We start from the raw sequence: 27,286 nt of genomic DNA on the forward strand, positions 1-27,286 counted from the left end.
GGATAATAATAGCATACTTTGTTAACTACTCTGAGGGGGCGTTAAGTTGTCCTGAAACACGGTATATAAATAAAATATTATCACAGTCGAAACATCACTGATGGGTGTAAACTAGACTTATTCATGCAGTATGAATCCCTGCCCCCTCCAAAACACAAGGAATCAGAGCACAAAGTAAAGGCAGACACCTTTTCTGCAAAAGCCAGTGTCTCCACATTAAAAGATCTTTATTTTTGGACCATCTCTCATTGAACCACAGGATGGCAGTCACCACAGAAATCTGATACACTGTCCTAGGGAAAACATGCCTCAGAGATTCTGAATAAATAAAGCTACAAAGCCCAAGTTATGTACAAATATCTCAGGCAAAGATATCATGTTTACAAACCTATGTACAGTAAAACAAATGTAAACAGTCAATGCAGCAAAGGATACAAAGGAAAAGGGCTGACAAAATCCAAAACAGTGAGTGGTAAATCTGAGCCCCCTCCCCTCATAACCTGCCTTGGCTTTGTATCCCTTCTCCTTTCCCTTGCTCTTGGGCAATTCTCATTAATTAGGCCAAGTCCAATCCACTAGTTTCTTAAAATAGGTAAAGCCAGATGAACAGGATGAAGCTGACTGGACAAGAATTGCAAAACTGGGGGGAGAATTCTCCATTTTAAAAACTATCAGCTTTGGCAAAGAGACATAATTGCACAACACCTACATTTCTTGTACTCCATAGATCCGTAGAGGAGATGCAGTCACTCTTAAATGTTTTCCATGGCTCACATCCCAGCTCATCAGAATGGGTGCTGTGTCAGGTCCCAAGACCACTCAGGTACATTACTTTCACTGGGGGTGTGGAAGATCCATTCTGTACATACAAGTCCATACTGCATCCCAAGTGCCCCAGCTGACCAGGGAAGTCTAGGCCTTCCTCAAATGCTTTTGAACATGAATTGACTTATTCTGGGAATAAGCACACAGGGATCTTGTGTGCTTAAGTGCAAGGTTTGGAGGAAAGGAGAGCAATGTGGTGGGAGAGAGGGGTTGCTAAGGGACAAGCCAGCATCAATGCGGACCCATGTTAACAAGGTTACAAAATTGGAGGGGGGGGGGGCGCGAACAGAAGAGGGTGATTTAAGCAAGTGCAACTCCAGCATCCTGTAAGACAGAGAGACATCAGCGGTGACCACGTTAAAGAATGTCCACGATGAAAATCGAAGAAAATAGACTGTATTGACATAAGGAGTGCTGAACATGTGCTGGGATCTTCTCCGGGCAGCTTGTGAGTGCTGAAGCACCCACTCAGCTCCAGCAGGGGGCACTAACGGAAAAGTATTGCAAGCAGCTCTTGCCTTGTTCCTTCAAGAACCAATTTCAAGTCACAATGTGGCCTTGCACTGTTCATACACTCAGAGGGAGCATGCCCGGTGCTGATGATGGTCTGGAAGCTCCTAGACCTGGCGGTGGGCCTTGGTCAAAGCCATTGACTGCCCTGTAGAAAACCAGAGAAATCAGTCACCAAGAAGCAAACGGGTGAAACTTGCATCCCCAGTTACATTTTAGCACTGAGTACAAAACTGAACCCATCTCCAAAGGACTACCCCCTCACACAATATTGCAGTTCCCTCTGCCATGATAACAGCTAAAGGCAGACATGCTTATCAATGCACACAGCTGAAATGAGAGAATCCAAAAACTGTTAGTCGATCTGCTGTGAATCAATGACATAGCTCCAGGAATCCACGTGGCAGATCTTTCCATCTCTTCTTTGAAGACTTCAAGCCAGCAGAAAAGTTTCAAGCTTAGGAAGCTCAGCTCTTGGGCTGTCACAAGGAAACAGAATTACATGCTGATCCAGAGATCCTCCAAACACAGGGTTCTGGAAGTGGTTCCCATTATGACTCTAGCCTTACCACATAAAAAAATATTTTGATAACCTGTTGTAGTCCTCTAAAAATAGGACGCTGCCATGTAATAATTTACCCTTTACTTTGCATTCTGCCACGGCGCCACATGCACACACCAAACCCACCTGTTTCTACCACTGAGACTCCGATCCAATCTCCATTTAGCAGAGACTCTGACATAACTGATGAATTAACTGCTATGGCTATATAGAAAAGTAATACTCTCCCCTTCTGTTGCTACATCTTAGAACAAAAGCCAAGACAGACACCTAGAACTAAACAGATCAGGGAGAGAGATGTCTCATACTGGGGGAGGTAAACCATGGCGTAATACCACTAGTACTGAGGATGTTTATACTTCGTGATTCTAAAAGTCAGCATCTATAGTTTTAAGTCGGGAAGCTCAGTCACGGCTCCCATAGTAACTGAATTTGCTTTTAGTGCTTGCAGTCTTTGTCACTCCTAGGAGGGAGTAAAAAAGGGAACAGAGAAACTGGCTAACAGTAAACAGAAGAGATACAGCAAGAATGAATTGGGATTCATGGGGAAAGATCATGTGCTGAGAGAGAAGTCAAACTACATGAACATTACACACTGAACAGATCAAGTCAGGTCAACACAAACTGGCTGTCATCTTGGCATTTTGTTTTCTACTATCCAAATGAGCTAAGCCTATTTTTAAGAGAAGAGTCAGATGTCATACTGGGGATGGGAATCTGGGTTCAGGCATTTGCAGTATGATCACTACCACGCCCTCGATTCCTACAGAGCCTGAAATTTGATGACTTCCCAAATAAGACACAAATAACTGTGTCTTATGTTTTTTTTCTAGTTTGGTTTGATTCTAAGAATTCAGCTTGGCCAGGAAGTAAAGATACCATTTGGCTGTTGAAGTGAAATCCAAGGTATCAGCTCAAAAATTCTCCCAGTCACATGCCTGGTCATATGTTGGCTACAGTTTATTCCTGTCTACATTGCTGACACAAGATGCACCACAGTTATGACTGTTTAAGAACTGGACAGAGCAGAATCAATATGGAGAGCCTATCTTGGCCAACTGTTATGACCTTGGCTTCCAGGTCACCAACTCTATTGGATTCCTAGAGTAGCTGGGGTAGAGTGGAGAGAATAGACTGGGAATATCAACGAGTCTGATGCAACCAGCCTGCTCACCCCTTCTAAAACCTTTTGGAAAATGCGAGGCTAGGCACACAAGGGAGTGCTAGGTAACAGCTAAACGCTGGAATACATAACGTTGGTTCCTCAGTTTTCTTGGGAATTGGCCAGGGTTGGTGATCCATTACAGTCTCCTATCTGGCCTGCATCAATACAGGGATAGCAAACTTCTCTCTGCTCGAGAAGCTCACTTCATCCCACTCAAAAAGCAAAAGCACACCTATGTTCAAGCCACCCACTCCATGAGGCATGCCAGGAAGAAGACAGTCCAACAAAGAAGTGGCACTACTCCAGGGTTGACAATCTGTCATGTGGTCAACCAACTGATCTAGTCACATGGCAAAAATCAACTGAAAAGTACTGCACAAGGTTAGTATCTTAGCCCCATGCCCTCAATAGCCAAGACTCATCTCCAAGCACTGACCAAACACATCATGGCAAGCAGATGCAGTTACCCATGACATTTGCAGGGAATCTGACCTAGCAAAACAAAAGAGATGGAAACAATTCAAGTAAACATACCAGTAACAACAAACATCTTCGGAAGCCACAAAACTGAAAGCTACCAGTGAATTCTGGGAGACAAACAGAACTGATTCTTAAATACAACCCCTAAGCATACAGGGAAAATCTAAGTTCTACTGAATGTAATATTAGGATGGTAGCCATGTTGGTGTACGGTAGAAAGCAAGATTTGAGACCAGTGGCAAGATTTTCAGGGTATACGTTTTCAGGAGTAAGAGCTCCCTTCTTCAGATACCATAGAAGGGAGCTCTGACTCTCGAAAGCTTATACACTGAAAATCTTTTTGTTCCACTGGGTGCCACTGGATTCAAATCCTGCTGAACATAATATATAGAGCTGCAACAGCAAGGTTAGGGTTACTTACAATGTATCTAGTTTGCCATTTACAACTATATCTTGGGAACATGTTTAAAACAAAAGGCATTTTATTTCCTGCTTTACTAACAGCTAATAAACAGGATTGGGCCTTCAAATAAACATGAACGCAGAGACATGCTGGAACCAAAGCTAGTGATTCTTGAAGGACTGAGTAGCTGAATACAATATTATAAAAACAGTAGTGTTTAGAATTTTTTAAAAGTCATTAGTGATAAGCTAACAGAAGGTACAAAGCAGATCAAGCAATTCTCAGTTATAACCAAAGCATGCTCTACTGATGATGCTATTATTTTGAGACAGAACCAGGCATACTCTGGCTTGATCTGAACTACACTGAAAACAAGAAAAGTTGCTCAACTCAGCTGGGCAAGGAAGCCTAAAGAAGAGCTCAGAAAGGACTTCACACAAAGTAATCCTTGCTTGTCAATCTACCAGAGGTGTTCTTCTCCTTGAAGGAAATCAGCTTAGTGAACAAGCTTTCTCCAATCTAGTCTGTCTCCCCTTAAACTTCCTAGCTCCAACTATGAATTATGCTGGCTTTAGTGAACCTCATGTACACATATTATGTATACATAACACTTAACAAGTTTTCCTGTAATCCTCAGCAGGACAGTGCCCTTCCTACCACACTGATTTGGTGGGTCACCCAGTTCTACCACATATTGGAAAGCAAAACTGCGCAAAGTAACTAGCACATCAGCAGCAAAGCCAGCAGTACAGCAATGAGCAAGTTACCTCAGTCAGTCCCACCACCCAACCACAGGTTTTTCATAAGGCAGCAGCAGCAGACTGGGTCGGGTCCACAAGCATACGTGGCTGATTCAGCATCCAGCGACAAGTAGGGACAGGGAGAAGAGTACAGGGGCTAGAGAAAGAAAAAAAAGAGGGGAAGAGGAGAAGAAAGGGCATGCCTGAACTCACTTTCTGTGCCACAACAAGCTATAGCTCAGCCCCAGCCAGCATCATTAGAATGGAGGAAAAGGCAGCCAAAAAGCAAGAAGCCAATGGGTGCCCAAGTCTATGGAAATAGTTCATAGTTTGACAGAATGGGGGGAAAGGAGAAGAAAAGCAGCAGCAGCAACGGAAGGGGAACATTTTGCAAGAGCCACAGAATGTCAGGGCCGAGGGCAGAAATGAGAGGAAAAAGTGCCCGTTGATGTTGCCTGCACGCTTCTCGGTTGTTTAGATACCTCTAGTCTTTACTGCCCAAGAAGAATCTGTCTGCCTGTTTTTATGGTACATATGAAAAGCAGCTAGTTCTACCTTTAGACAACATTTTTAAAAGATAGCCTCTCATCATAGACTACACAAAGGCACAGAGATCACCTAACTGCTGCTTAGAAATGGCATACAGCTGTCTACTACTACAGTTCAATATTTTTTTACAGTGTGTATGCAGTTACTGCACACAATATAGAGGTCTTATCTGCATTAAATGGGATATAAACTGGCATTCGGGGACAGATAAATGAATAATAAGGATCAAATGAAGGGAGTCTGTTGGTTGCAGAAATACAAGCCAAGTGCACTATACTTGTTCAGGAACTGCATTGCTAAAGAAAAGGGCCGTGGCAGAGAGATCTAAAGGAGGAGTTTGGCTATTGCAAACAGAGGTAAAAGAAGTTAGGCAAATTGGGCTTACATACAATGGAGAATGGAGGGAAGGGATAACACAAAAAGCCTTGAATGGTTCTTGTGGATCAATTACACCTTACACAACACAACGCAGCCCAGGATGCAGACAGAGCAGGAAGCTGACTCATCAAGAATGATCCTATCCTAACTCATAATCTGCTTATTGTTCAGAGCGTGGCTCAAGATAGCAAATGTGGGCCTTAAGAAGCTTGTAGGATTTGACATCATGAACTACAAGCAGCAGTTCAATTGGAATTTCACTGCTGTAGTGCTTGGCTGCACATCAAGAACCAAGGGCAGACCTACACATGGGATCGTGGATCTGTAGACCATTTTAGTGTAGTGGTTAAAAGCAGCAGGACTTAACCTCGTTCTGAAGAACGAGGTTTGATTCCCTGCTCCTCCACTTGAAGCAGCCGACTGACTGACCTTGAATCAGTCAGAACTCTTTCAGAGCTCTCTGAGCCCCACCCACCTCACAAGGTGATCGTTGTGAAGATAATAATAACATAGTTTGTAAACTGCTCTGAGTGGGCATTAAATTGTCCTGAAGGGCAGTATATAAATTGAAAAAAAAATCCTATCTGGGTGCAAATCTTAGATACAAGCTTGGTCTACAAGCTATACAGAAAACACTATTCAGCCAGGCTCAAAGCCAGTCAGCGGAGCTTCTATGCAAGCTTGCCCCTGAATGACTCAAGAGTTGCACTATGCAAGGCACACTGTCTGGATCCAATGTTATTCACAAGGTTAGTGACCAAAGTGCAAGAAAGAGAAGGAACATGGCTGACTGCTCCAACTCCACTTACAGAACCTTACCAGCCCAGAAAACAGCATCTGCAACCACCCAGCCTAGCCAAACTTAGTCAAACATTCTATGAGAAGTTCATGGAGGAGAGAAATGACTGCTCTTTGGGTTTGACCAATGACAACTGAAGACACAGTTGTCCCTCACTGAAGGGGTCAGTCCCATTTTTATGTGTCAAGGGGATGGAGAATTAAAGCACTAAATGATGCAGTCCAGGCCTAGCAATTGTGACTGCACTATGCATTGCTTACTTTGAGGAAAGTGACCCTATTTGCCACCAATACTCCATGCCTCCTTAGCAGAATACTGCAAACACTACAAAGGACTCAGCACAATTTGTGTTGGTCTTCTACAGCAGCTCAGGTCATCATCCTAGAGACACAAACTTTTATATTTCCTGGCTTAGCAGAATACAAAAGGAAGAGCACCTCCTACAGGCCGCAACCTACATTCAAGGGCAAGATGCCTACAGGTTAAACAATGAAAGTTTCTGCCTATTAGAATGCAATTCTGTAATCCACCTCTTAGTTTCAAGGTCAGAGTAAACTTACGTTTTATCGTAAAATGTTGTATGTCCTGAATGACAGAACTTCATGCCATTGCTGTTGATCATGCTGCTGTTTATGTTCCCTGAAACATAAGATTTCCGCGATGCCTGGTCTTTTGCGAAGTTTCTGCAAGCAGCTAATTTGGATTCCAAGGCCTGAGAAAAGAGTGAAAGAAACACCTCTATATTAACTAGTCTTAATGAGGAATAAGGAAACTAGAATCAGCATTAGAAGTGTCAACACAATAAAAGTCTGAGCAAACTATCAGAGCCAGACTAATTGCAGTCAAGTATTGGCTGCCATTCACACCACACTCTCAACAAAAATTGCCAAGTTTTACAGCAGGCCATTAAGGAAAAATTGGTTTTCCAAATGCCTGGTCAGATCAGATTGTGCAACACAGAACACTGCAGCCAATCTTTTTCACTATCCCTCAGAACTTTTAGAACAGTAGCTGAAACAGCTCTTTGCACTCCTTCAACAAACAACTTGGGGAAAAAAACAGGGAACAGCTAGCAAAACAGCAGCCCTAGAGGAATTTCTTTAAAACATATGGTAAAAGAAAAGCCCTGCTGGATTGGACTAAAAGTCCATTTAGTCCAGTACTCCATTTTTCACAGTCACCACCCAGATGTCTCTGGGAAGCCCACAAGAAGGAAATGAATGCAAAAGTAACCCTCACACATCAATTCACAGAACCCATAATGAAGTAGTACATACTTTACCAAGCCTTCTTAATACATATGGGAGAGAACTGTCCTGATAAACAAATTCACAAAGATCCCTTCCGGTCCCACAAATATTTTCTGATGCAAAACCCTTTGAAAACTGCCCATTTGCCTTCATTTCTCAGTGCTATTTAGTATCACACTTATACCACTGAAACTTAGCATTATTGTTTACTGTCATATCAGATGAAAGCCATTTAGCTTCCAGCTCATACTAAGAATGTCCAATCATGTGATAGCATTTAGGGAGAGTGTTAGGCCATATTTCAACATATCTAAGTCAGAACTCTGAATAGTTCTTACCCCCACTTTTCTTAGGAGATCACCCACAATGTTGAGCGCAGATATCCTGGCAGATGGAGTGAGGGGACTGGTACCAAAACCATTGGGAATAGCTGCAAAACAAAACCAAGGGTGGGGGGAGAATCACGATAGTCACCGTGGATTGGATTCAGTGGAAGGTTCTGACAATTGCAGATCTTCCCTGCTTTCCCCTCCCCACAATAGTACTTTCTGACCCCAAGAAAGTTTAATACCAGAGCAGTGGAACCCATGAGAACTAAGAGCCAGGTGGATTTGGAAGCTGTAGTGAGGAGACGGAAGATCTCAAAACTGCTCCCTGCTCTGTAAATGGAGCTCTGCTGACAGAAGGGGCAGGAAAGACAATTTTGTCCCCTTCTCTCTCCTCATTGCAGCCTCCAGATCCTCCAGACTCATGGGGTAGTTTGGCCACTAAAGTCCTGTGACCCCAGGAATAAACTTTCTTGGGATTAGAAAGACTGCTGGGGGAAGTGAAGAAGATCTGTGATTCTTGCACTGAATCCAACCCATGTACTTTTTATATATGTAAATATCCCAGCACTCATGAGGAACTCACTTCTGAAGAACAGAAATGGAGACTACTCCAACTCTGATCCTATGCCCCAAGGGACAGCTGACACAGGGCCAAGCTACAAGTGACACCCGACACAGGCTGGACACTTGTCAGCTTCCCTCAAGTTTTGATGGGAAATGTAGGCATCCTGATCTTGCAGCTTGGCTCTCCGACTGCTGTCCAATGGACTTTTCAACTGTCACTTGTCCAACATTCCGCCAAGCTGCCTACATTTCCCATCAAAACTTGAGGGAAGCTGACAAGTGTCCAACCTGTGTCATTCGTCACTTGTAGTTTGGCCCATAGTAAGCCTCCAGGGTAGCTGTCCTCCAACTGAATTTTGAAGATAGCAGCAATGCATTTCTGTGCATAGCAACAGATCCAGCTTCTCTTCATAATAATTAGTTATCAAATCACCTTCTAGATAAAAGCCATTAGGCCATCTCAATAACATCTCTGCCTATACAAGCCAAGAGCAAGGCTATACAAAGCTGTCTTATACTATCAGTCCCCTGAATGTTTATCCCACATACTCTCAATCTCTACATTGTTATTATATGAGGTAAGATTTTGTAACAAGAACAACAGAGATAAAATGTGAACAAGCTACACAATGCACAAAATAGCAAGTATGACTCAAAAGTTCCCCCCAAGTCCTTCTCTGGTTAAAACTGGCACAGCATTTCAAGAGTATTACAGCTGAAACCACGCAAGAGCTTTTTGATTGCAGTACAACTGGGGTATAAATGTATAAGGCTCTTTCACAGCTTTCACAGCACACATGTGTTTGTTTAGTCTACCTTTTGGCGAAGGAAAGCTGTTCTCACAGCCTTTCCCAACAGGTGTTGCTGGCAGAGATAGAGAGGCCTGGACAGCTGAATCCATCTTCTCACAATCCAGAGTAGGAGAACTTGGGGCTGACTTCCGGGTTACTTCCTGTTGCCTTTCCCTCACTGCTAGTTCTTGTCTTAAGTCTGTAGGATTTGAAGAAAATATTGCAGACTTATCTCTTGACATCATATACAGAAATAACCAGAGCACCTGGAAATTCTCTACAATTCTCCCCTAAAACATGTACAAGACCAAATCCTAGAGCCAAATGAGACTTGTGCAGATCTATTTTACTCCCAACAATCTTCTATTCAATGAATTTTTTTAAACTTAGCACTTAAAAGGTAAAGGGTTGGTTTTGTGTACAAAGATTTGCAAAGGAACAATGGGATTAAGGTCTTTTTCTCAACTGTGTATGTTTATTTTATAACCTTTTTGCTGTGAAGAAGAGACATGATCTCTGCAGACACAAATTCACAGTTTTGAGAACTGTAAAACCAAGCATCTGTGATAATATCTTCTAGTTAGAAAAACTGCCCAATAATCTTACAGAAACCTCTGGAAGAGCATGACATTGTGAATGGATTAATGGAATTTGTTTACCAAAAAAATTAAGCATTGCATGAATATATGGCCTCATGCTACATAATTAAAAACAAATCCTTATTTCATGATGATAACCTTTGGACTATAATGTATCTTAAATAGAAAACTAGATAGATTTTTCCTCCAAAAACATTTTATTAAAAAAATCCAATTTAAATTTAAAAAATCCATTTTAATTTTTTTTTTTAAAAACACTGATTTGTATCTACCCTGCTTTGCAGCACTGACATCAAGAATGCCAAAGGAGCATATTCACACACGTTTTTCATCTGCTTACCTACCCTATGCAACACACTTGTTCTAAATGGCATCTTCCATTTACTTTGCAGAAAAGGAAAGTTTTTTCTGACATTCGCAAATAACTCAATTCTAAAACGCACATACAACCAGGATGTATGTTTCAACAAGGAGGCACAAAAAATACCAGAATAATATGATAGTTTTTTAGCATCATAATAGCGATTTCTTCTCAAGTACAGAAATCCTTCATTGGGAATATTATTGTTAATTATTTTAATCAATAATAATGTTATCTAGCATTTATAGAATGCATTCAAGGTATTTTACATACTTCATCCTGAGAGCCAGACTGGGAGGATTAGAAAGATTTATTTCTACCTCTCTCCCCTACGACCCAATCTCTTCCACACCGTACAAACCTTCACCAGCCTGCTTTAGAGAACAGTAGGTATATCTTGCTGTCCTCAGCTGTGTATGCCTGGATAACATGTTTTCCAGCTACATTTGCCCGACAAGCTACAACAAGAATACAGCATTTTGTAGTCTAATACCATAAATCTCCTCATTTCTGCAGCTCATTTCAAGAAGTGTTGCATAAATCTGGATTTCCCAATGAGAGCCGCAGAGGCACATATGACTTTCCAAATTATTTAAGCCTTTATTTCCATTTCAAATCCTATCTGTGCACTCATTCACAACATGTATGTGCTTCCACGCACCTTCTACCTGGGCATATCTGGCACAGACAGAAAGGACAATTCAGCCTCTGCTCTGGAGAATGATACCCACTATCTACAGCATCCCAAACAGAAGACTGCTTAGTCTTACTTTGAGAGTTATTCAAATAACTGTTCTTGCCATTTACACAAAACAATCACAAACACAAAAAGATTATGCATGCACTGGACATGGTTCATATTTGTATGAGGTCTTAAACATTCCCTGCAGTCAAGAATGAACTTGCAACCTTTAATCATTAAATTTCACATATCTTAAGCTAGCAAGCAGCTGTAAATCAAGCAGTACCTCTTGCTTCATCCTTCAGTCTTTGCACAGAAACTAGCAAAGATTCCTTGTCATCCAGCTCACTTTCCAAAAAGGCATTTCTTTCAATGGCCTGATTCAACCTTTGTTCAAAGTCTTCCAAGGAAACTATTGTGGCCCTAGAGACAAAAATCCAGAATATATAAATCTTCAGTACACAGTTGAAAGTTAGAAAAGCAGCAAAGCTAATATTTGACAATGAGATGGTACACTTGAGAAGATACTATAGAAGCAAGTGCGGTAATCCACTCAAATAAGCAAATCTAAAATCTAGGGACAAAAACAAAATGGAAAAGCATAACTCCATTCTTGGAATATGCATGAATTCACATGGGTCCAAAACTAAACAGGAAGTTAGCCTCTTGCCAAAATAAACAATTCCTGCCAAGTAAATAGTCAGACCTACTTCTCAAGGCAACAAATCAAACATACATAGATATGTATTTTTGTACATATTTGGCAAGTAAGCCCAGTGCCTGAGAGACACTTATATCTAGGAGAGATGTACCAAAGTAGGCTACTAAATTTAGATGTTGCCTTGTTTCTGTGGACTCTATCAGAGCAAAAATGGCCAATTATTTTTCTACAGAAAATTCTCTAGGCCAGTCTACATCCCAGGGGAAAATCAGTCCAATGCTAGCCACAGGCTATTCAAAAGGAGGCCAAGATATATTTACTAAAGAGTGCAGGCTGTGACTGAATTAAAGGGAAAATTCTGGTTTTAGTTTTATTTGTTAAAAACATTTTTATGTCACCTTTCCACCTAACTCAGGGTCCACAAGGCAGCAAACATATCAAACGTTCAAACAACATTTAATGCACAAATATACAGATAATATTTAAAACAAATAAATAAAGCAAACACATAGGCACAGAAACAGAGAGGAGAGCTAAAAAGAAGTTTGGGGGGGAGGTGCCAAACAAAACAAAAATATGCATTAACTGGCGAAGATAATGTTAGAGACAGACAAATCTTCCTGGGAAGAGGATTCCAACATTTTGGAGCCACAACAAAGGAGGCCCTTTCTCAGGATGCCACCTGTCTAGCCTCAGATGTCGGAGGGCACCTGAAACAGCTCCTCTGAAGATGACCAGAGTGGTCAGGTAGTTCATACAGGAGCAAGTGGTCCTTAAGGATGCCTGCCCCAAACCATATATGGCCTTAATGGTCAATAATACCAACTTCTTGAACTGGGTTTGGAAGCAAATGGGGAGCCAGTGTAAATGGAACATGACTGGAGTGATACAGTCCCTCTGACCCACTGCAGTAAATGGCTGCAGCATTCTGTACCATCTGTAACTTTCAATCTTTAAGGGCAGCCCCACAGAGCACAATGCAGTAGTCTAATATAGATGTTACCAGGGCATACACCATAGTGGCAAACTCTTTTGTGCCCAGGAATAACACTGGGGGATGACAGAAACACCAACAAAATTTGTTTATATTTTTTGCTGAATTGTGAAGTTACCAAGTGAATACCAAGTTGCTGTTTGTAGTGTAGAGTGCTTTAGAAGCTACCAGAAACACCAGCTGAGTAGCAAGACAGCATCTAGGGAACTATTTGCCACAGGCAGAAAACAGATTATCCAGCTACCACCAACATTAAGTTCATTACCTCTTAGCACGTTCAAGGTCATCATTGGCTTGCTCTAGTTCTCTTACATATTTATGCAACTGGTCTTTAATTGCCCGGGTCTGACTCAGGTCATCCTCCAACAAGGATACTTGCTTGTAGCTCTGTGCGTACTGGTGCTCCAGCTTCTCCTGAAAGCACAATAATTAATGAAAACAGTCCCTATGAAACCAGATCAAGCAACTTCAAGGCATTCCTTCCTTCCCATACACCATTCTAGCCAAGTGAAGGAAAAAAAGTCATAGAGAAGAAATCTGCTACATTTGTGAATTGCAAATTCAAACATCCTTTGAGAGGGTCAGGTACAAAAAACACATATTGCCATGGCTAAGCTTCAGTGATGCAGCAGACACTGTGTCCAAGCCCACATCTCATATAACCGTCAAACTATTTTACCTCCATTGTCCAGTTATTGGCTGCTAACCAAGAAGCAGTTATTTTCCTATATAGTTTAAGACAGTCTACAGAATGACCAAAGGCCATAAAAACAAACATACTATGTATGCATGCACACACACACACACACACACACACACACACACACAAACAAACAAACAAACAAACAAACAAACAAACAAACAAACAAACAGAGTTATATAGCTCTCCAACAAAAGCAAGACTACATTAGTCAACTGCCAGCAAAAAACAATATATTCCAATATTAGCAAAATGCCCCTTCATTAAGAAGACAGCTGACAAAGAACAATCTTACAAGTCTTTAAAAAGGCCAGCTATGTTGGTGCTTTCCATAGTGCTTCTGCCAACCCATTCCAAAACACAAAGTCCTGGGGAAGTGCTGAGGAAGAGGGCATCAGACCAATTAGTAGTAATAATAATAATTGCACTTATATACTGCTCTTCTAGACATATTAGTGCCTCAGCCAAATCACTTAACCACTCTGCTACAGCAGCTCTCAATAAGGACCCCTTCCTTTTTGTACTCTAATTGTTCGGAACCTCTGGTATCTGAACTCTATCCAAGCCTGCTTTGAGAGTATTTACTCTCAAAGTATCTAGCAAAAGCATCACAACACTGGGCTGAGTCATGCAGCTCCACTAGAGGCACGGACTTGTTAACAGACATATTAAACAATTGGATTGGGTGATATTCTGAGGATGCACTACAGTGTTACTACAGAGATACCCAGGAAAAATGTACCTCTGGACTATCGCTCTGTAGGAGGGAAGGGCTTGCCATTCTACAAAGACATTAAGGACCAAAACAAGTATGATGTTGTTAGTTTCTGGTGAGTAGCTATGGTTATTTGTAGAAGCAAGATTCAGGTCCAGTAGCACCATAAGACCAACTAGATTTCCAGGGCATGAGATCTTGAGAATCAGAGCTCCCTTTGTCAGATACAAGGAGTAGAAAAAGGACGAGGTTCTTATAATTCAGGCAGAGGGCAGGAGGGGTATTGTAAATTAGAGCGTCAGGAAGCTAGCTCTAACACATGGTGTAATTGGCTTTATAGGGCATGGGTGCAAAGTGCAGAAAATTAGCTTTTATAATGCAAGAAAAATCCTGTCCCAGTTCAACCTGCGCAATCCATGATCCAATCCTCCTACCATCTTTCAATGGGAACAGCATCCACAGTGTCCTGCAATTTTGAGTGAGGCTGCTGAGCAGGGGGAGAGGAAGTTAAACCCTTCACCCCACCATGTAATTTCACCAACTGGAACCACCTTCAGCCCCCTGCACTGTTATTAGCCCTGGAAATGGAAAAAGAGAAGTAATCTGTCTTTCTCCCCTTTCTGAGCTAACAATAGTGCAGGAGACCAATCCTGAATGGTGAAACTACATAGGGTAGGAATGGCTAAGCCTCTCCCCTGTGGTCCTAGTCTGACCTGAGGCCACGAGTAATTGCCTATTTCACTTTTTTAAAATTCTGGGAAGATTCACTCACAGACCTTCCAGCATCTTGCAAGGTCTTGTCATATTTTCAACAGTAAACTAGTAACTGAGAAATTATTATGTCAGCGTAGCAGAAGTCAAATTACTCTACCCTTGAACTCAGGCTTATAACCCCATAACCAGGGCACAGAAAAGAGCTCTAAGGTAAGATGTACTAAGAAAACTAAATTATCACAGGGAAAGCCATTAGAATTTTCAAATATTCACTGCCAAGGTTTGGACTAAACACAGCACACTCAAAAGATCCAAAGCCCCAAATCTTTCGCCGACACTCATGCTGTCCTGCAAACTTATGTCCTTACTTCACATCTATTCTCAACAGCAATATTACCTTTAACGTTTCCACTTCCTGCTTCAGTCTTTGGTTGTCTGCTTGCAAGTCCCGATTTCTCTGTTCAGCTTGCACCAGCTGGGCTTCCAATTCTGCTTCCAGTTCTCTGCTGCCCTCCTGGAATTCAGCCAGCTCTTCACGTGCCTCCTGGAAACTATATGAGGAATGTTACTCCAGACCAGCCAAGTTCTTAACTTGTCAGCTTTAACCATGGCCAGTCTCCCACCACTCTGCTGTCCGAAAGCATTTATTGCTACACCAATTACATGTAGATTTTCATGAGAATTTAATATCTGTAAAAACATACTGATATGATTGTTTGCATTATCTTATAGACAGCTCCTGTATAAGGCCAGTATCGAATTTTTCCAAGCATGTATGACCCTATGTTCTCCTGAATTTTTAAGCTGGTTTTGATACAATTTACCGCAATACTCTTATTTAGTCCACTAATAAGGCTGAGAGATAACAGTACTGCACTATAGTAGTTCAATTCCTGTCAGGCATCCCTCAAACATGGTGATGGGGAGGCAGCTGCTCTACACTGCAGAGTGCCTCATGGCTCTACCTTGTCCTCCATGCCATTTAACATCTGCCTAAAATTGCTGAGATTGGTTTTCTAGATATTTGGGGTGAGGTGTTACTTTTTATCATATTTGGACTCTAGTCACTGACTGGCTGAACAAATAGTCTCTCATACCTGTAATCCACCCTGCCCCACCGCATTATTCTGTTTTCCTGGAAATCTTGGCTGTTAGTTTCAGATTTTATCATCACCCTTTGTAATTCATTTGCTGACTGACTAAATAGTTTTTATCATATCGGTAATCCACCTTGCATCTCAATGAGAAAGGGGGATTATAAATTAAGCTAATAATAACAACAACTATTCTACTTTTCAACCACGCCATGTGAGTTGGTGGATGCCATAAACAGGCTTAGGTTTAATGTCGGATTTAATAAGGGTGAAAAAGTGGCATCTAACCTACATGGAATTATCTCCAAGCCAGGAGGGGAGACTAACTGAAGCTTTATTCAGATACCACAGAAAGTGGCCCTCAATTCGTTTCCAAGCACAATTCAAAGTGCTGATCTTAACCTTTAAAATCTTACGCAGCCACTGTTGAGTTGGTCTTAGGGATAAGTCCTTTCATATGAATCCTCCTGAAGTCATCTGAGAAGCCCTTATTCAGAAAACCAGGCAGGGCTGGTATCAACGTATCCTCTGGTGGGGCAGTAGCCAGGGCCCACGGCTTCTGGCAGGGCCCACTGCTAACCTCCAAATATGCTGTTTCCCTGCCTACTCACTTATGAGTGCTCTGCCATTCATGTCCCAAGCTGCACACACTGCCCAGTGCCATCAGAGAAAGGACTGAGGGCAGTGCAGATGTCTGTGAGCATGGGCAGTGGGAGGGCTTGTGAGCAGGGCATGAAAAGGATGCAGCACAGGCAGGTAATGAGACACATGGGTGAGTGGGTATGAAAGGCTGTCTGGTAAGTCTCTGCCTAGGGCCCCCTCAAAATCTGGAATCAGCCCTGGAACCAGGACAGCAAGAGGCATAAGCTTTTCTATAGCAACACTCTCTCTAAAAATGCCAGTTAGGCTAGTTTGAGTTTCATGTTTAGAGGACTGCCAAATTTGTTTCTGTGAAGGAAAGGTAGGCTTTGTTAATTAACACAAGCAAATGTATGTTTGGATGTTATCTGAAATCTTTCAAATAGGGTTTTCCTATTCTGTGCTGCTGCTAATTTGTAGCTTATGAAATTGTGTATTTTAAAAATCAATGTAATTGTTGTATTATAATACGTTAATTAGCTTGGGGGCTCCTTAGAACCATGCTGGCAGAATATAAATTTTAAAATAATTTTAAAATGATCATGCAAGATCATTTAATCAAGAAAATTCAGATATAATTTCATGCATTGAAGTAACCAGGAGACATACAAGTTTACAGGCTTGTTCATTCTATCACCTGGACCTGCTCATTCTTTCTGTAAGGGTTTCATCATATGACAACCTTAGTTTGATCCTGTGGTAGGTTAAAAGCAGTACTGCATGGTATGGCATAGGGTCTATCATTCAAAAGTGAAAAATTCTACAGAGCGCACCTAAAGTCAGTCTTTGGATCTCAGTATCTTTCATAATTTGTATCTTCAGAGAGGTTTCTCAATGCACAGATCTCTCCATTTTTAGAACAGTATTAATAATAAACACACAGATCTACTATTCAGATTTTTGTGCACAGCACTGTAATATCTATGTGCTTTCCTCCAAAAGGAACAAATAGCAGCTCCAGAGGAAAGAAAAGATCTGAACCAAATATATATATATATATATATATATATATATATATACCCTTCCCCAGTTCTAAATCCTATTCTCCCCACCTCCTAAGTGCTAATAAGAGTTTGAAAAAAATACAAGGGGGTTTATTCATCCCTAGATATGTTAGGCCCTTAGAAGAAAGAATGGCTGGGCTTTGAACATTCATATCTCACAATATGTTAACCACTTGGATATGACTGCAGCAAATATTTATTTGTGGATCCTGAAAAACATTAGGGTGCTAAAAAAAAAAGCACACTTTGCTTATCTTTGTTGCTTTTTAAGCAACTCTGCTCTGGACAAACTGCAGAACAGAAGCCATACAAAAGGAACATTACCAGTCAGGACAATGAAGCTACTATCTGGTCTCTAAGGGGGTGTGCTTTCTGGTGACACATAACAGCTGCCTTTGTCTTTCACTTCACATCAGGCATACTCTGCATTCAAACAGAAGACTGAATTAATTCGGATCATGTATTTACTGGGTTGCACTCACACAAAATAAAGAGGGAGGGACTGAGATGGCAATTTAATCAGTGATAAGATACACTTAGTCAGAAAGTCCTACAACTCATAAGCTAGGAGTGACCTTCTTCATCAAAATTAGCCAGCCCTACACTTAAACTGTATTTAAAGTTCAGTTTAACTAAAACTTTGAAGAGGCACTTCAAAGTAAATTAGATACAGTATTAATCCATCAACGAGACATGAGACTGAATCTGCCAAGGGTAGCAAGCAACAGCATTCTTGAGAGGATAAAGGACCCCATTGTTTGTAAAGGCAGATTTCAAATAGCAAAAGAGCACTCCCAGACAAAGACAGTTCCTGCTTCCCAGAGCATAGAGCTTACAGCTATGCTAGAGACACGTGGCTTCCAAAGGCAGAATTCCTGCTTTTGCAAAAAGATTCTGAAAATTTAAAAAAAATTTAAAGAAAGCAACTTCAACGCATCTTTCAAAGTGAAATTTACTATATGCCTCTACAAGACTGAACTGTCATAGAGACCCATACCTTTGCTTGTACTTCAAAGAAAGCTCCTTCCAGTATGCAGTTTCTTCCTCTGGACTTGAAAACTCTGGGATTTCTCCACAGTCCATGATCAGGGGAAACTGCAAAACAGATCACAGACCATGTAAGGCCACAAAGCTTAAGAGAATGTTCAAGACATCTTGTGCTGGACAAATCACACAGCAGCTTTCCAAAGTTAAGCTCAAGTGTAAGGCAAGTATGATATACACCTCACTTTGCATCACCAGAAAAGATTAATATGACACACTGGCATGTTATAATTGGCAATGAAAAAGCAACCAGACAAGGTTTTCAAAACTAATTTGGAACAAGACCTGAAAAAACTTCAGAAGATACTCCATTATATTTTGGGCTCATCACCATAAGTTATCTGCTTTAAATGTTTTAAAAAGCGAGGCTTAACTCTGGAACGTACAAAAGAGTTAACAATATCAAGACAAATCTGGCTAAGGGATATGCAAACTGATGTTCCACATTTCCCACAGTCCTGAAGCTTTCTAGCCAAAGGCACAGGTACCTAAACACATCAAACACTCACAAGGTTATCATTAGTAAATGTTAAATTCTGGTCCTATTTTAGGCCAGCAACAGTTTGGTTTGCTCTGCAAGAAATGAAAAGGTTGCACATCCAGTTAACTTAGTTTCATGTTTTGAATGGGTGGGTAGAAGGTCACTGGGGAGTAGCCCTCCTCCAGTGCTGCTGTAATCACTTCTTTATCCCTCCTTTTAAAGCTACTAGAACAGCTTCTCTGTAATGCATACACACGCACAGCCCTTTACAGCAGGTAGGTGGGTAGCGAAATGACAGCACTAACACCATTTCCCATCTGCCTCCTTCATGCATGCACACATGCATGCTTGCTCTGTATGGGAAAGGAGCATGTTAACAACTTTTTCCCTTTTACCAAAGTTGCTATTTGCCTCTTCCAGGGAAAACAGGGCACACCATTTTTCCTCTACAGCACAAGTTACAATTTGAGTTTGCTTTCAGAAAACAGCAGAGAAAAGGTTTCCCCACCCATGTACTGCCCACCTGCTTTGAAACTAATTTTTTACAAGCCACCATTTGTGACTGGCTCTACCCTCTTGAGCTACCACTTTGTGAGTCCAGGCATTTGGCAAAAGAACTGAAGTAGCTTCCATAATCAAAGTCTGCCCCAGCCCTGTTTTAAAAATGCCCTCACCACAAAGATGCAGCCACATCAAGCAATCAGAATAAGCAACTGTGTTAGCATCAGGGCTGCTTTACTACAAACTGTATTTAATTTCCAAACTGGGAGGGCACTTCTTCCACCCAACGCCACACTTTACAGGAATAAAGGACTTGCCACTGCCTTGAAGAGAACAAATATGCATTTGTTCACTGCCCACACATGAACAAATGCTAATTTTAGCTGAAGTTTACTGTCAGTTTTTGAGAACAGCCCCTTCTTTTCATTCAGGCATCCCACACCTCTGACCCACTCATTCTGAGATGTTCATTTAGATCACACCTGATTCTGTACTGAAAATGGCAAAGAAAAAAATGTGAAAATCTTTACTGGAGAACAGTACTTGAGGAATATGAGCATTATCATTTTTTCTATTCCTCCATGTCCCCACCCCACCCTCCACCAAGTGGTCACTGGATTGGATCATCCCTAACACAAACAATCCAATATAAATCTGCACTAGGGTACAGAGTTTCATTCTCCTTTTTGCATATAAATGAAAGAGTATTGCAAAGTAACTCACAGAGGTGGACCGAGTTGTTAAGTGGCATCTTTAGACATGGCAGACCCCACTTTCCTATTCTGGTAACAATATCAATGCTAAGCACCAAAATATTGTTTGAAACAGTTGTATCATTCCAGGAGTGGATACCCAGGTTTTTCGACGATACAGTCTGTTTTTCCCGTAAAGAATTATCTTGCACTTACAATTTACTGTTAAAACACCAAACTGGCACCACAAGAAGCTCCACATATTAAGGTGCAATGTTAGGTTGCTCTTTGTAGCAATGAAACTTGGGGGCAGGGCAGGGGGAGAGAATGATAGCCAGTCTGACTCATATGCCCTAGAAGGAAGACTGATGGGGGCTTGCCCACATTCAACTAAGAAGGTAGAGATTATAAAATAACAGTACATCGCAATGTTAAGCAAAAAATGAATTAGCAGGGATCACAGAAAAAGGATTCTGAAAGCAATAATCCTCTCCCCTTCAGAAAACCAGAATCTAAGCAGCAGTCTTGTAAATCAATTCTAGCCCTCAGTACGGCAAAAACTCAGACAAAGGCAATAGAAGCATAAGAGCATGTGAAACAGACATAAGCAGAACACCCAAAAATAAAATAACTCATTGGTGCTACCTAGAAAATAAAAAAGAAATAGAAATTAAGGCCTTCAGCAGGTGCTTTATAGAACATCAAAGCAAACCTTTATCAATTAAAAGGACTCATCAACTAACACAACTGGGAGTTTTAGCTGACTAGTATATCAGACTATGTTCCATTTCTTTTCTCTAGCAAGAAACACTAAGCCAAAGATGGCACAAGAGCCATACCTCAACAGGGCCTGGATACAGCAGAAAAATAATCTTTTTCTTTCCACATCATCCTTGGCATTACTTGGTGTTAGAGATGGGCACGAACCATGCGGTTCATGGTTCGTCGCATTTCACGAACCACAAACTTTCATGAACCTGCCCCAGTTCACAAACCGGTTCATTTGGTTTGTGAAAATGTCACATCCAGGTCAGCAAATCGTTACTTCCAGGCCAGCAGAATGTCACTTCCTGGCCAGTAGAAGGTCTGCAGGAAGTCCATCCCCTGTTGCCTAGGAAACTGACTTATCAGTGCCAGGCTGTCTGCAGTGACAAACCAAAAAACAAACGAAATGAACTATCATAAAGTTCGTGGTGGTTCGTCAGAAATGGGCTCTGATGAACCGCTGGTTCGCGAACCGCAAACTGGCCCGATTCGTCACAAACTTTGGTTCGTATTTCGGTTCGTACCTCTCTCTACTTGGTGTTACTTCCTTATGTACATTTTTAAAAATCCTGGGCTTTCCAACTCATAGCTTACACATCAGCAGCACTCACACTCTTGCAATATATAGAGCTCGGAATAGGGAATCCTCAACTGGCAGCTCGTCTCTCCTATGTTTCATATAATGAGCTATTATAGCACAGTGGCAAAGGGCCAAACTGAAAAACGTATGCAAGTCCACCACCAATATTTTCAGCCATAAATCAAACAGTCAGTAGTAGCAACAAATTAAGTGATTACAGAAAATGGAAGACTGGAAGCATCATAAAGGACCTAAAAGTTGCTTGCTTCTAGGAATCCCCAAAGCTAGTTTCATCTCATGCTATTATTTACTTTATTATTATCTCATGTTATTATTTATTTTATCATAGCCTGTCTTTCTCAGATCCTTAAGCGCCCTCTGAGACATAGTTAACACTCCTGCACTAATATGTCCTTTAAGGAAGGCCAACAAGCAACTAATATTTAAGATCTATTTGGGGCAGGCTTAGTTCACACAACCAGAACAGGTTAAAGTGTTCAGACACAGTACATCTGGCATTTCTGGAGTGGAGCTGTGACTGGAGATTTGGATGAGGGGGAAGCCTGGGGAATGTTATTGCTCAGTTAGATTCAAGTTCAAGATACCATCCATTGAACACCTAGTTTATTACCTTGAAATAAATGTGCACTTGAGACAATTTGCAATTCAGGCAGTCTCCTGTTTAAGACTTATGTACTTGCCACAGGAATGTTAAGTAACTTCCTATTGGGTAAAATGGCAATGTAAAATTTAATTTTATATTTTATATTTTTGGTGTCTCTTCAAGGAAGGACATTGTTCTGTAAAACTAATCCCATCAATTATTCTTTCTGCACAAACTTGTTTCCCTAGTAATTATTATTTGTTATAAACCTAGAATTCTTATTGGGCAAATTTTCTTTACATGTTCTACTCAGCCTTGTGAGCGCTGCTTTTCCTTTCATTGGAGCAGGTAATAAAACCAAATCAAGAGTGATTTCCTCAGTTAGATCCAAGTTCCAAATACTGTATCTTGGTTACCATCTTGTATCAGGATTTTCTGTTCTCATGTGGGATTTTAATTTATTCTCCTAGGACCTGCAATGTTGCTATTCCCTTTTCTGGTCATATTGGGCAGCAAATACCAGTGAAGGATGATTGGTGGTTTCAGGGTTTTTTTTACCATATTCTTAGACTGCCTTTTCTCCATAAAACTCCAGGTGTCATACACATGACACACCTACCTCTGTTTTAACCCTCACAACAACCCAGTGAGGTAGATTGAGTGTACGTGATTGGCCCCAAACCACTCAGTGAGTTTGCTGACAGACTGAGAGAAGGGTAAATGAATCTGGATCTCCCTTTTCCACATTCAGTACTCCAAACACTACTTCACACCCATGTCAGTTTCTTCCTTTCTTTTATGAAAACTGGTATTTTTAAAAACATGGAGGTCTTTCAGTCTGTAATCTCTCTGCAGCCCTTAGTGTTCTGCAGACTCCAGGGCAGTATCTGAGAAGCATAAATAATGATCCTCTAGATATGCTAACATCCTCTCCCACCTAGCTGCCATAAATCTGTGGTTCACCAAGATTCTGATTCTCCCATCCTGCAGCACACTGCAATACTGTTGCTAGGGGGCCCTTCTCCCCCAGGAAAAGCAGGAAGGAAAAGCAGTGTGTTCAATGGGTGCAAATAGCATTTATTGTGTATAGAGGGCATTACAATCAAACACAAAGAACATAAAACATAAATTTTAAATGACATTGCTAAAATAACCAGATCTATAAATAGTCATCATTTAAAAACATTTGTCCCTTCAGAAACAGGCTTTTGCTCATATTTGCTTGGCTGCCAAAGCAAACAATGCTGCTATGTATGACATGAGTAAGTCAGTATCCAAAAAAAGAAAAATCAGTTTCTCTGTTTCTGAGGAAGAGTCTGAGCCCTTCAAAAATATTGCAAGAAATTTGGTTTTATGCTGTGTGTAAACAGAAAGACAGAATATAACGGCATAAATTCTCCAGAACTGGAGTTCTACATATACAAAAATGTGAAGTAAAGGGTTTTGGGAATAGTTACTATCAAGCAAACCTGTTGGCCTGAAACTGAACAGATGTAAAGGCTTTCCTGAAATTATGAAGGATAATACTGGTTTGATGGGAGGCTCTGACGTGGTCTCTTTTAAACAATTTAAACCAGAGTGAAAATCTGGAGCTTTACTTTCAGGCTAATGAACTTCATAACCTATAACCATTGTATTCTCCAATATACCTTGACCTACTTATAGAAACCCCTTAAACAAGGAAAAATTCCCATGACATGTATGCGGCAGAATATGCAAGTCTATTGTTACCTCTGACCTTATTAAAAGTAATGAGGAAAAGAAAGCTTCAGTTCATCAGCTTACTCTATCTCTCTATAGATATTTCAGTTCCAGTGAAAGCTTCAGTTCATCAGCTTACTCTATATATGCTATTTCCTCATTTAAAAAAAAATGAATAGATTCCAGACATAAATAGGAAGGCACGTGTTTCCTAAGTGATGCAAGTTTATGAAGTCACTGTTCACATATCCTCAGAGCTACTGTGCACACTCTCCACTCTCCTCCACCAGAAGTGAGTCAGTCACTCCCTCCCCTTTGCTCCAATTATTTCCGAGTTACAAGCCTACTGAGCAAAACTCTGAACTTCTTATTACAAAGTTTTTCACTTGAGAAGGTACTTTGAATCCATACAGAGGGCAAAACTACACTTTTACACAGAACTCCCAACCATTTTTTTCTAAATGAAAAGTTGCTGGAGGCTGCAACCATGAGTGGAGAAAAGGCTGGATACACAACACAGGGTGGTTAATTCTTTCCATGCTGGTGTTTTTCTTTCAAAGCCACCTTCTCATCCCATTGCTCCCCCCAAACAGAAAAAGATACATATTCTAGTATCTCCCCAACCCCAGAAAAGCAGCTTGATGGTAGTGTAGAGGATAAATTACCAGCCAGGAAAGAGCACCTGTTCTCAGGAGCCCCTTTTCTACTCCTCTTCTTATGTTATATTCTTCACTGCGACATCCAACCACTCCTTTCATTTTAAAAAGTTAGGAACTATTAGACAAAATGTCTCATATCATATAGAGGGAATATGAAGCAACTAAACACAAGCCACTTGTATACAGCCCTGTAGAAGTTATATGTGTACGTTCACAGCAAATCGGGGGCTTAAAAACATATCAAGGGAAATAGCACTCCATGAAGTGCAACAAGAACTGCAGTAGCTATATGTTTCACTAAGTATCTTCCCCAAATGATCAGTTAAAAGGTCTTTCTAACCTTCTTCAAATAATCATATGAAAATGTAGAGAAAAACCTCTTCAGGTTCACCCAACTATATATTTTCAATGAATTCATCTCCCAAGTCTATCAGAAGTTAAATACTTTAAGGAAGAATCCACAGCTTGAAGTTTCCATACTATAATATTTGTGATGCAAAATAGTATTCTTACAGCAACTTGATAGTCTCATCACAACATGTAACATCTATACCCGTACCTGCCACTTCCATGAACTGAGTAATAGGAAAATATTTTGAGTGACTCATGGGAATTTAGTGCACTGACATCATCAGTATATTTGTGTATCTTAGCAACCACCTGACAGCAAATGTCTCACAGCCGTTTCCCTTTACCCAAACATGGCTGGCAGTTAAAAGGATTAGACAGAAAAAATCAACATGGCAAAGGAGTTATTACAGCATGGTTATTATTTATACAGCAGCATAAATATGCAAGGCACATTTCAGAACAAAACTAAAAAAGAAAATCACTGCCTCAAGAAGCTATCTAAAGGTTGACATGGGGGAATCTACAAAAGGCAGAGGAAATACAGAGGCAAGATTGATGGTGGAAAGTGCCATCAAGTTATATTTGACTTATGGTGACCCCTGCTGTGGTCTTCAAGGCAGAGACTAATGGGGGTGGTTTGCCACTGCTACCTCTGCAACTCTGCTCTTCTTTAGCAGTCTACCACCCAATTACCAACCAAGGCTGGCCCTGCTTAGCTTCTCAGATCTGACAAGATCAGGCTTACCTGAACTATCCATGTCAGGCAGAAGCAGGAGTAACAGGGGAAAATATACATTCATCTGAATGTACTTAAGCTTAGTTTCAGTAAGGACTAGGCATGCCCCTTTACACATTTAAAATGTGTATGGAGCAGGGCTAATTTGTACAGTAAAAGGTGCATGCAGATGAAAGGAGCTGAAACACACTTTCTCCCTTTATCTTCCTGTTCTCAGACCACAGCAGGCTTTTCCCCACAGCAGCAGTGTCCCAATGCTGGAGGTGAGTCAGACCAGGGAAGAGAACTGCACAAAACAATAGAGTGCAACAAGGGAACGAAAGCAAGATGCCGTTTCCCTCATCCATTTGTACTTTTAAGAAAAGTAAAAGTTGAGCCACTCGTTTCTTACATGAAGAAGACCGAAACACAAACGTACATGGCTGCCCCATTATATCTATTTGCCCTTTAAGAGGATAAAACTAACAGGCTTACAGGATACTGGTTTAAAATAAATTCACCCCACCACTACAATTGAAAAGGAAATGGTATTCTCTCTCTTGTTCTAGAGTTGCTGCACCATACTACAATTCATAGATGTAGTCCATGGAGATAATTTCCTCAAAAAGAGGTCACTACAGGAGATTGCCTGGAATTACTACATGTAAGGAGGCCCCTGTGATGGAAGGAATGCAAGAACTACAAACGTATGCACTTATCTGTAATGGACCAGGGGGGAGGGGGGGTTGTAATGCCTACATTCTCGAAGAACGGCTTGAAGTTACCAGTAACCCTTACCTAGGATGGCTACAGGGTTGTCATGAAATCAGCAGACAGATGTACTAGCAACAGAGTTAGTTGAGAGACCTGGAGAGCGAAATGGAGCAGCTAAACAGGCTGCCCCATCTTAAGCACAACGCGGGCACAACAAGCAAGCTCTTCATGCTTGCGTGAAGCAAAAGGCAAAGCCGGAGGCAACCTGCATTTCATTCCTCGAGCCGGCGGGGGGAGGGGAGGCCAGGCAGGCGGGGCCGTTCGTCGATCACTGGCTGGATCGGATGGCAGATAGGCCCGAGGCAAGGACACGGCCTGAGCCGGCGCTGAAAGGGGCACAGGGCTCGGCACTAAGGGCAGAAAAATGTAGCAGGCGACGAAGGGCAGGGAACAAGACTGGTGGCAGCGCTGGGGCTTTCTCCGACAGAAACCACAAACACCGGCCTTCCCAGTTCCACCGCCCGCCCGAAAAGAACCGCACCGACAGCCCCTCGCCCGCTCGTTCCCTCAGGGAAGGGCAGGGGCAGACCCGCCCCGCCCTGTCCAGTCCCTGCCTGCTCGGTGACTGACATCTTCTGACCCAATCAGAGGCGACAACCGCTCCACTTCCTGCAAATAGGAAGTCGGCAGGGGCGGGATCTGCCCCGTTGTCAGTTCGCAACCAATCAGCACAATCTTGCGGGGAAGAAGTGAAGCGGCGGGGGGGGGGATGATGCACCCGGCTTCAACAGCACCTCAGCCTCAATTTAGGCTCCCCAATACACGCGAACACGTACCCGCTCGGCCCACTCTGGTTCCTCCAGCCGCTCACCCGTACAGCGTTCTATGTCTGTCACAGCCACTCCTGCTGCTACCGCCACCAACGTCGCCTCATCACCTCAGCCGCTGACTCGTCTCCTAACCCTGCCTCA

General features: G+C 41.6%; 1 protein-coding gene across 7 annotated transcripts; it reads right to left on the reverse strand.

Annotated features, from left to right (window-relative positions):
- Positions 1–210: 210 nt before the first annotated feature.
- NDEL1 (nudE neurodevelopment protein 1 like 1) lies at positions 211–27,286 on the reverse strand. Of its 7 annotated transcripts, none has more exons than XR_008596877.1 (11): positions 27,187–27,286; positions 18,506–18,603; positions 15,169–15,322; positions 12,908–13,056; positions 11,274–11,410; positions 9,371–9,544; positions 8,000–8,091; positions 6,972–7,123; positions 4,713–4,842; positions 3,530–3,554; positions 1,421–1,483 (listed from the first exon to the last, which is right to left on the reverse strand). XR_008596877.1 is itself a non-coding variant. In XM_054977493.1 (10 exons), exons 2-10 carry the CDS (start codon positions 18,589–18,591, stop codon positions 1,466–1,468), a joined length of 987 nt encoding a protein of 328 aa, XP_054833468.1. In that variant the 5' UTR covers positions 18,592–18,603; positions 27,152–27,286; the 3' UTR covers positions 211–1,465. The 7 variants fall into 7 exon arrangements, 4 of the variants coding, with proteins under 4 accessions (XP_054833468.1, XP_054833466.1, XP_054833467.1 ...); XR_008596876.1 differs by having other exon boundaries at positions 27,152–27,286; XR_008596878.1 differs by lacking the exon at positions 27,187–27,286 and adding an exon at positions 26,400–26,870.

Source organism: Eublepharis macularius, chromosome 4 (genome assembly GCF_028583425.1).
Source record: "Eublepharis macularius isolate TG4126 chromosome 4, MPM_Emac_v1.0, whole genome shotgun sequence".
In the NCBI taxonomy this organism is placed as follows: domain Eukaryota; kingdom Metazoa; phylum Chordata; class Lepidosauria; order Squamata; family Eublepharidae; genus Eublepharis; species Eublepharis macularius.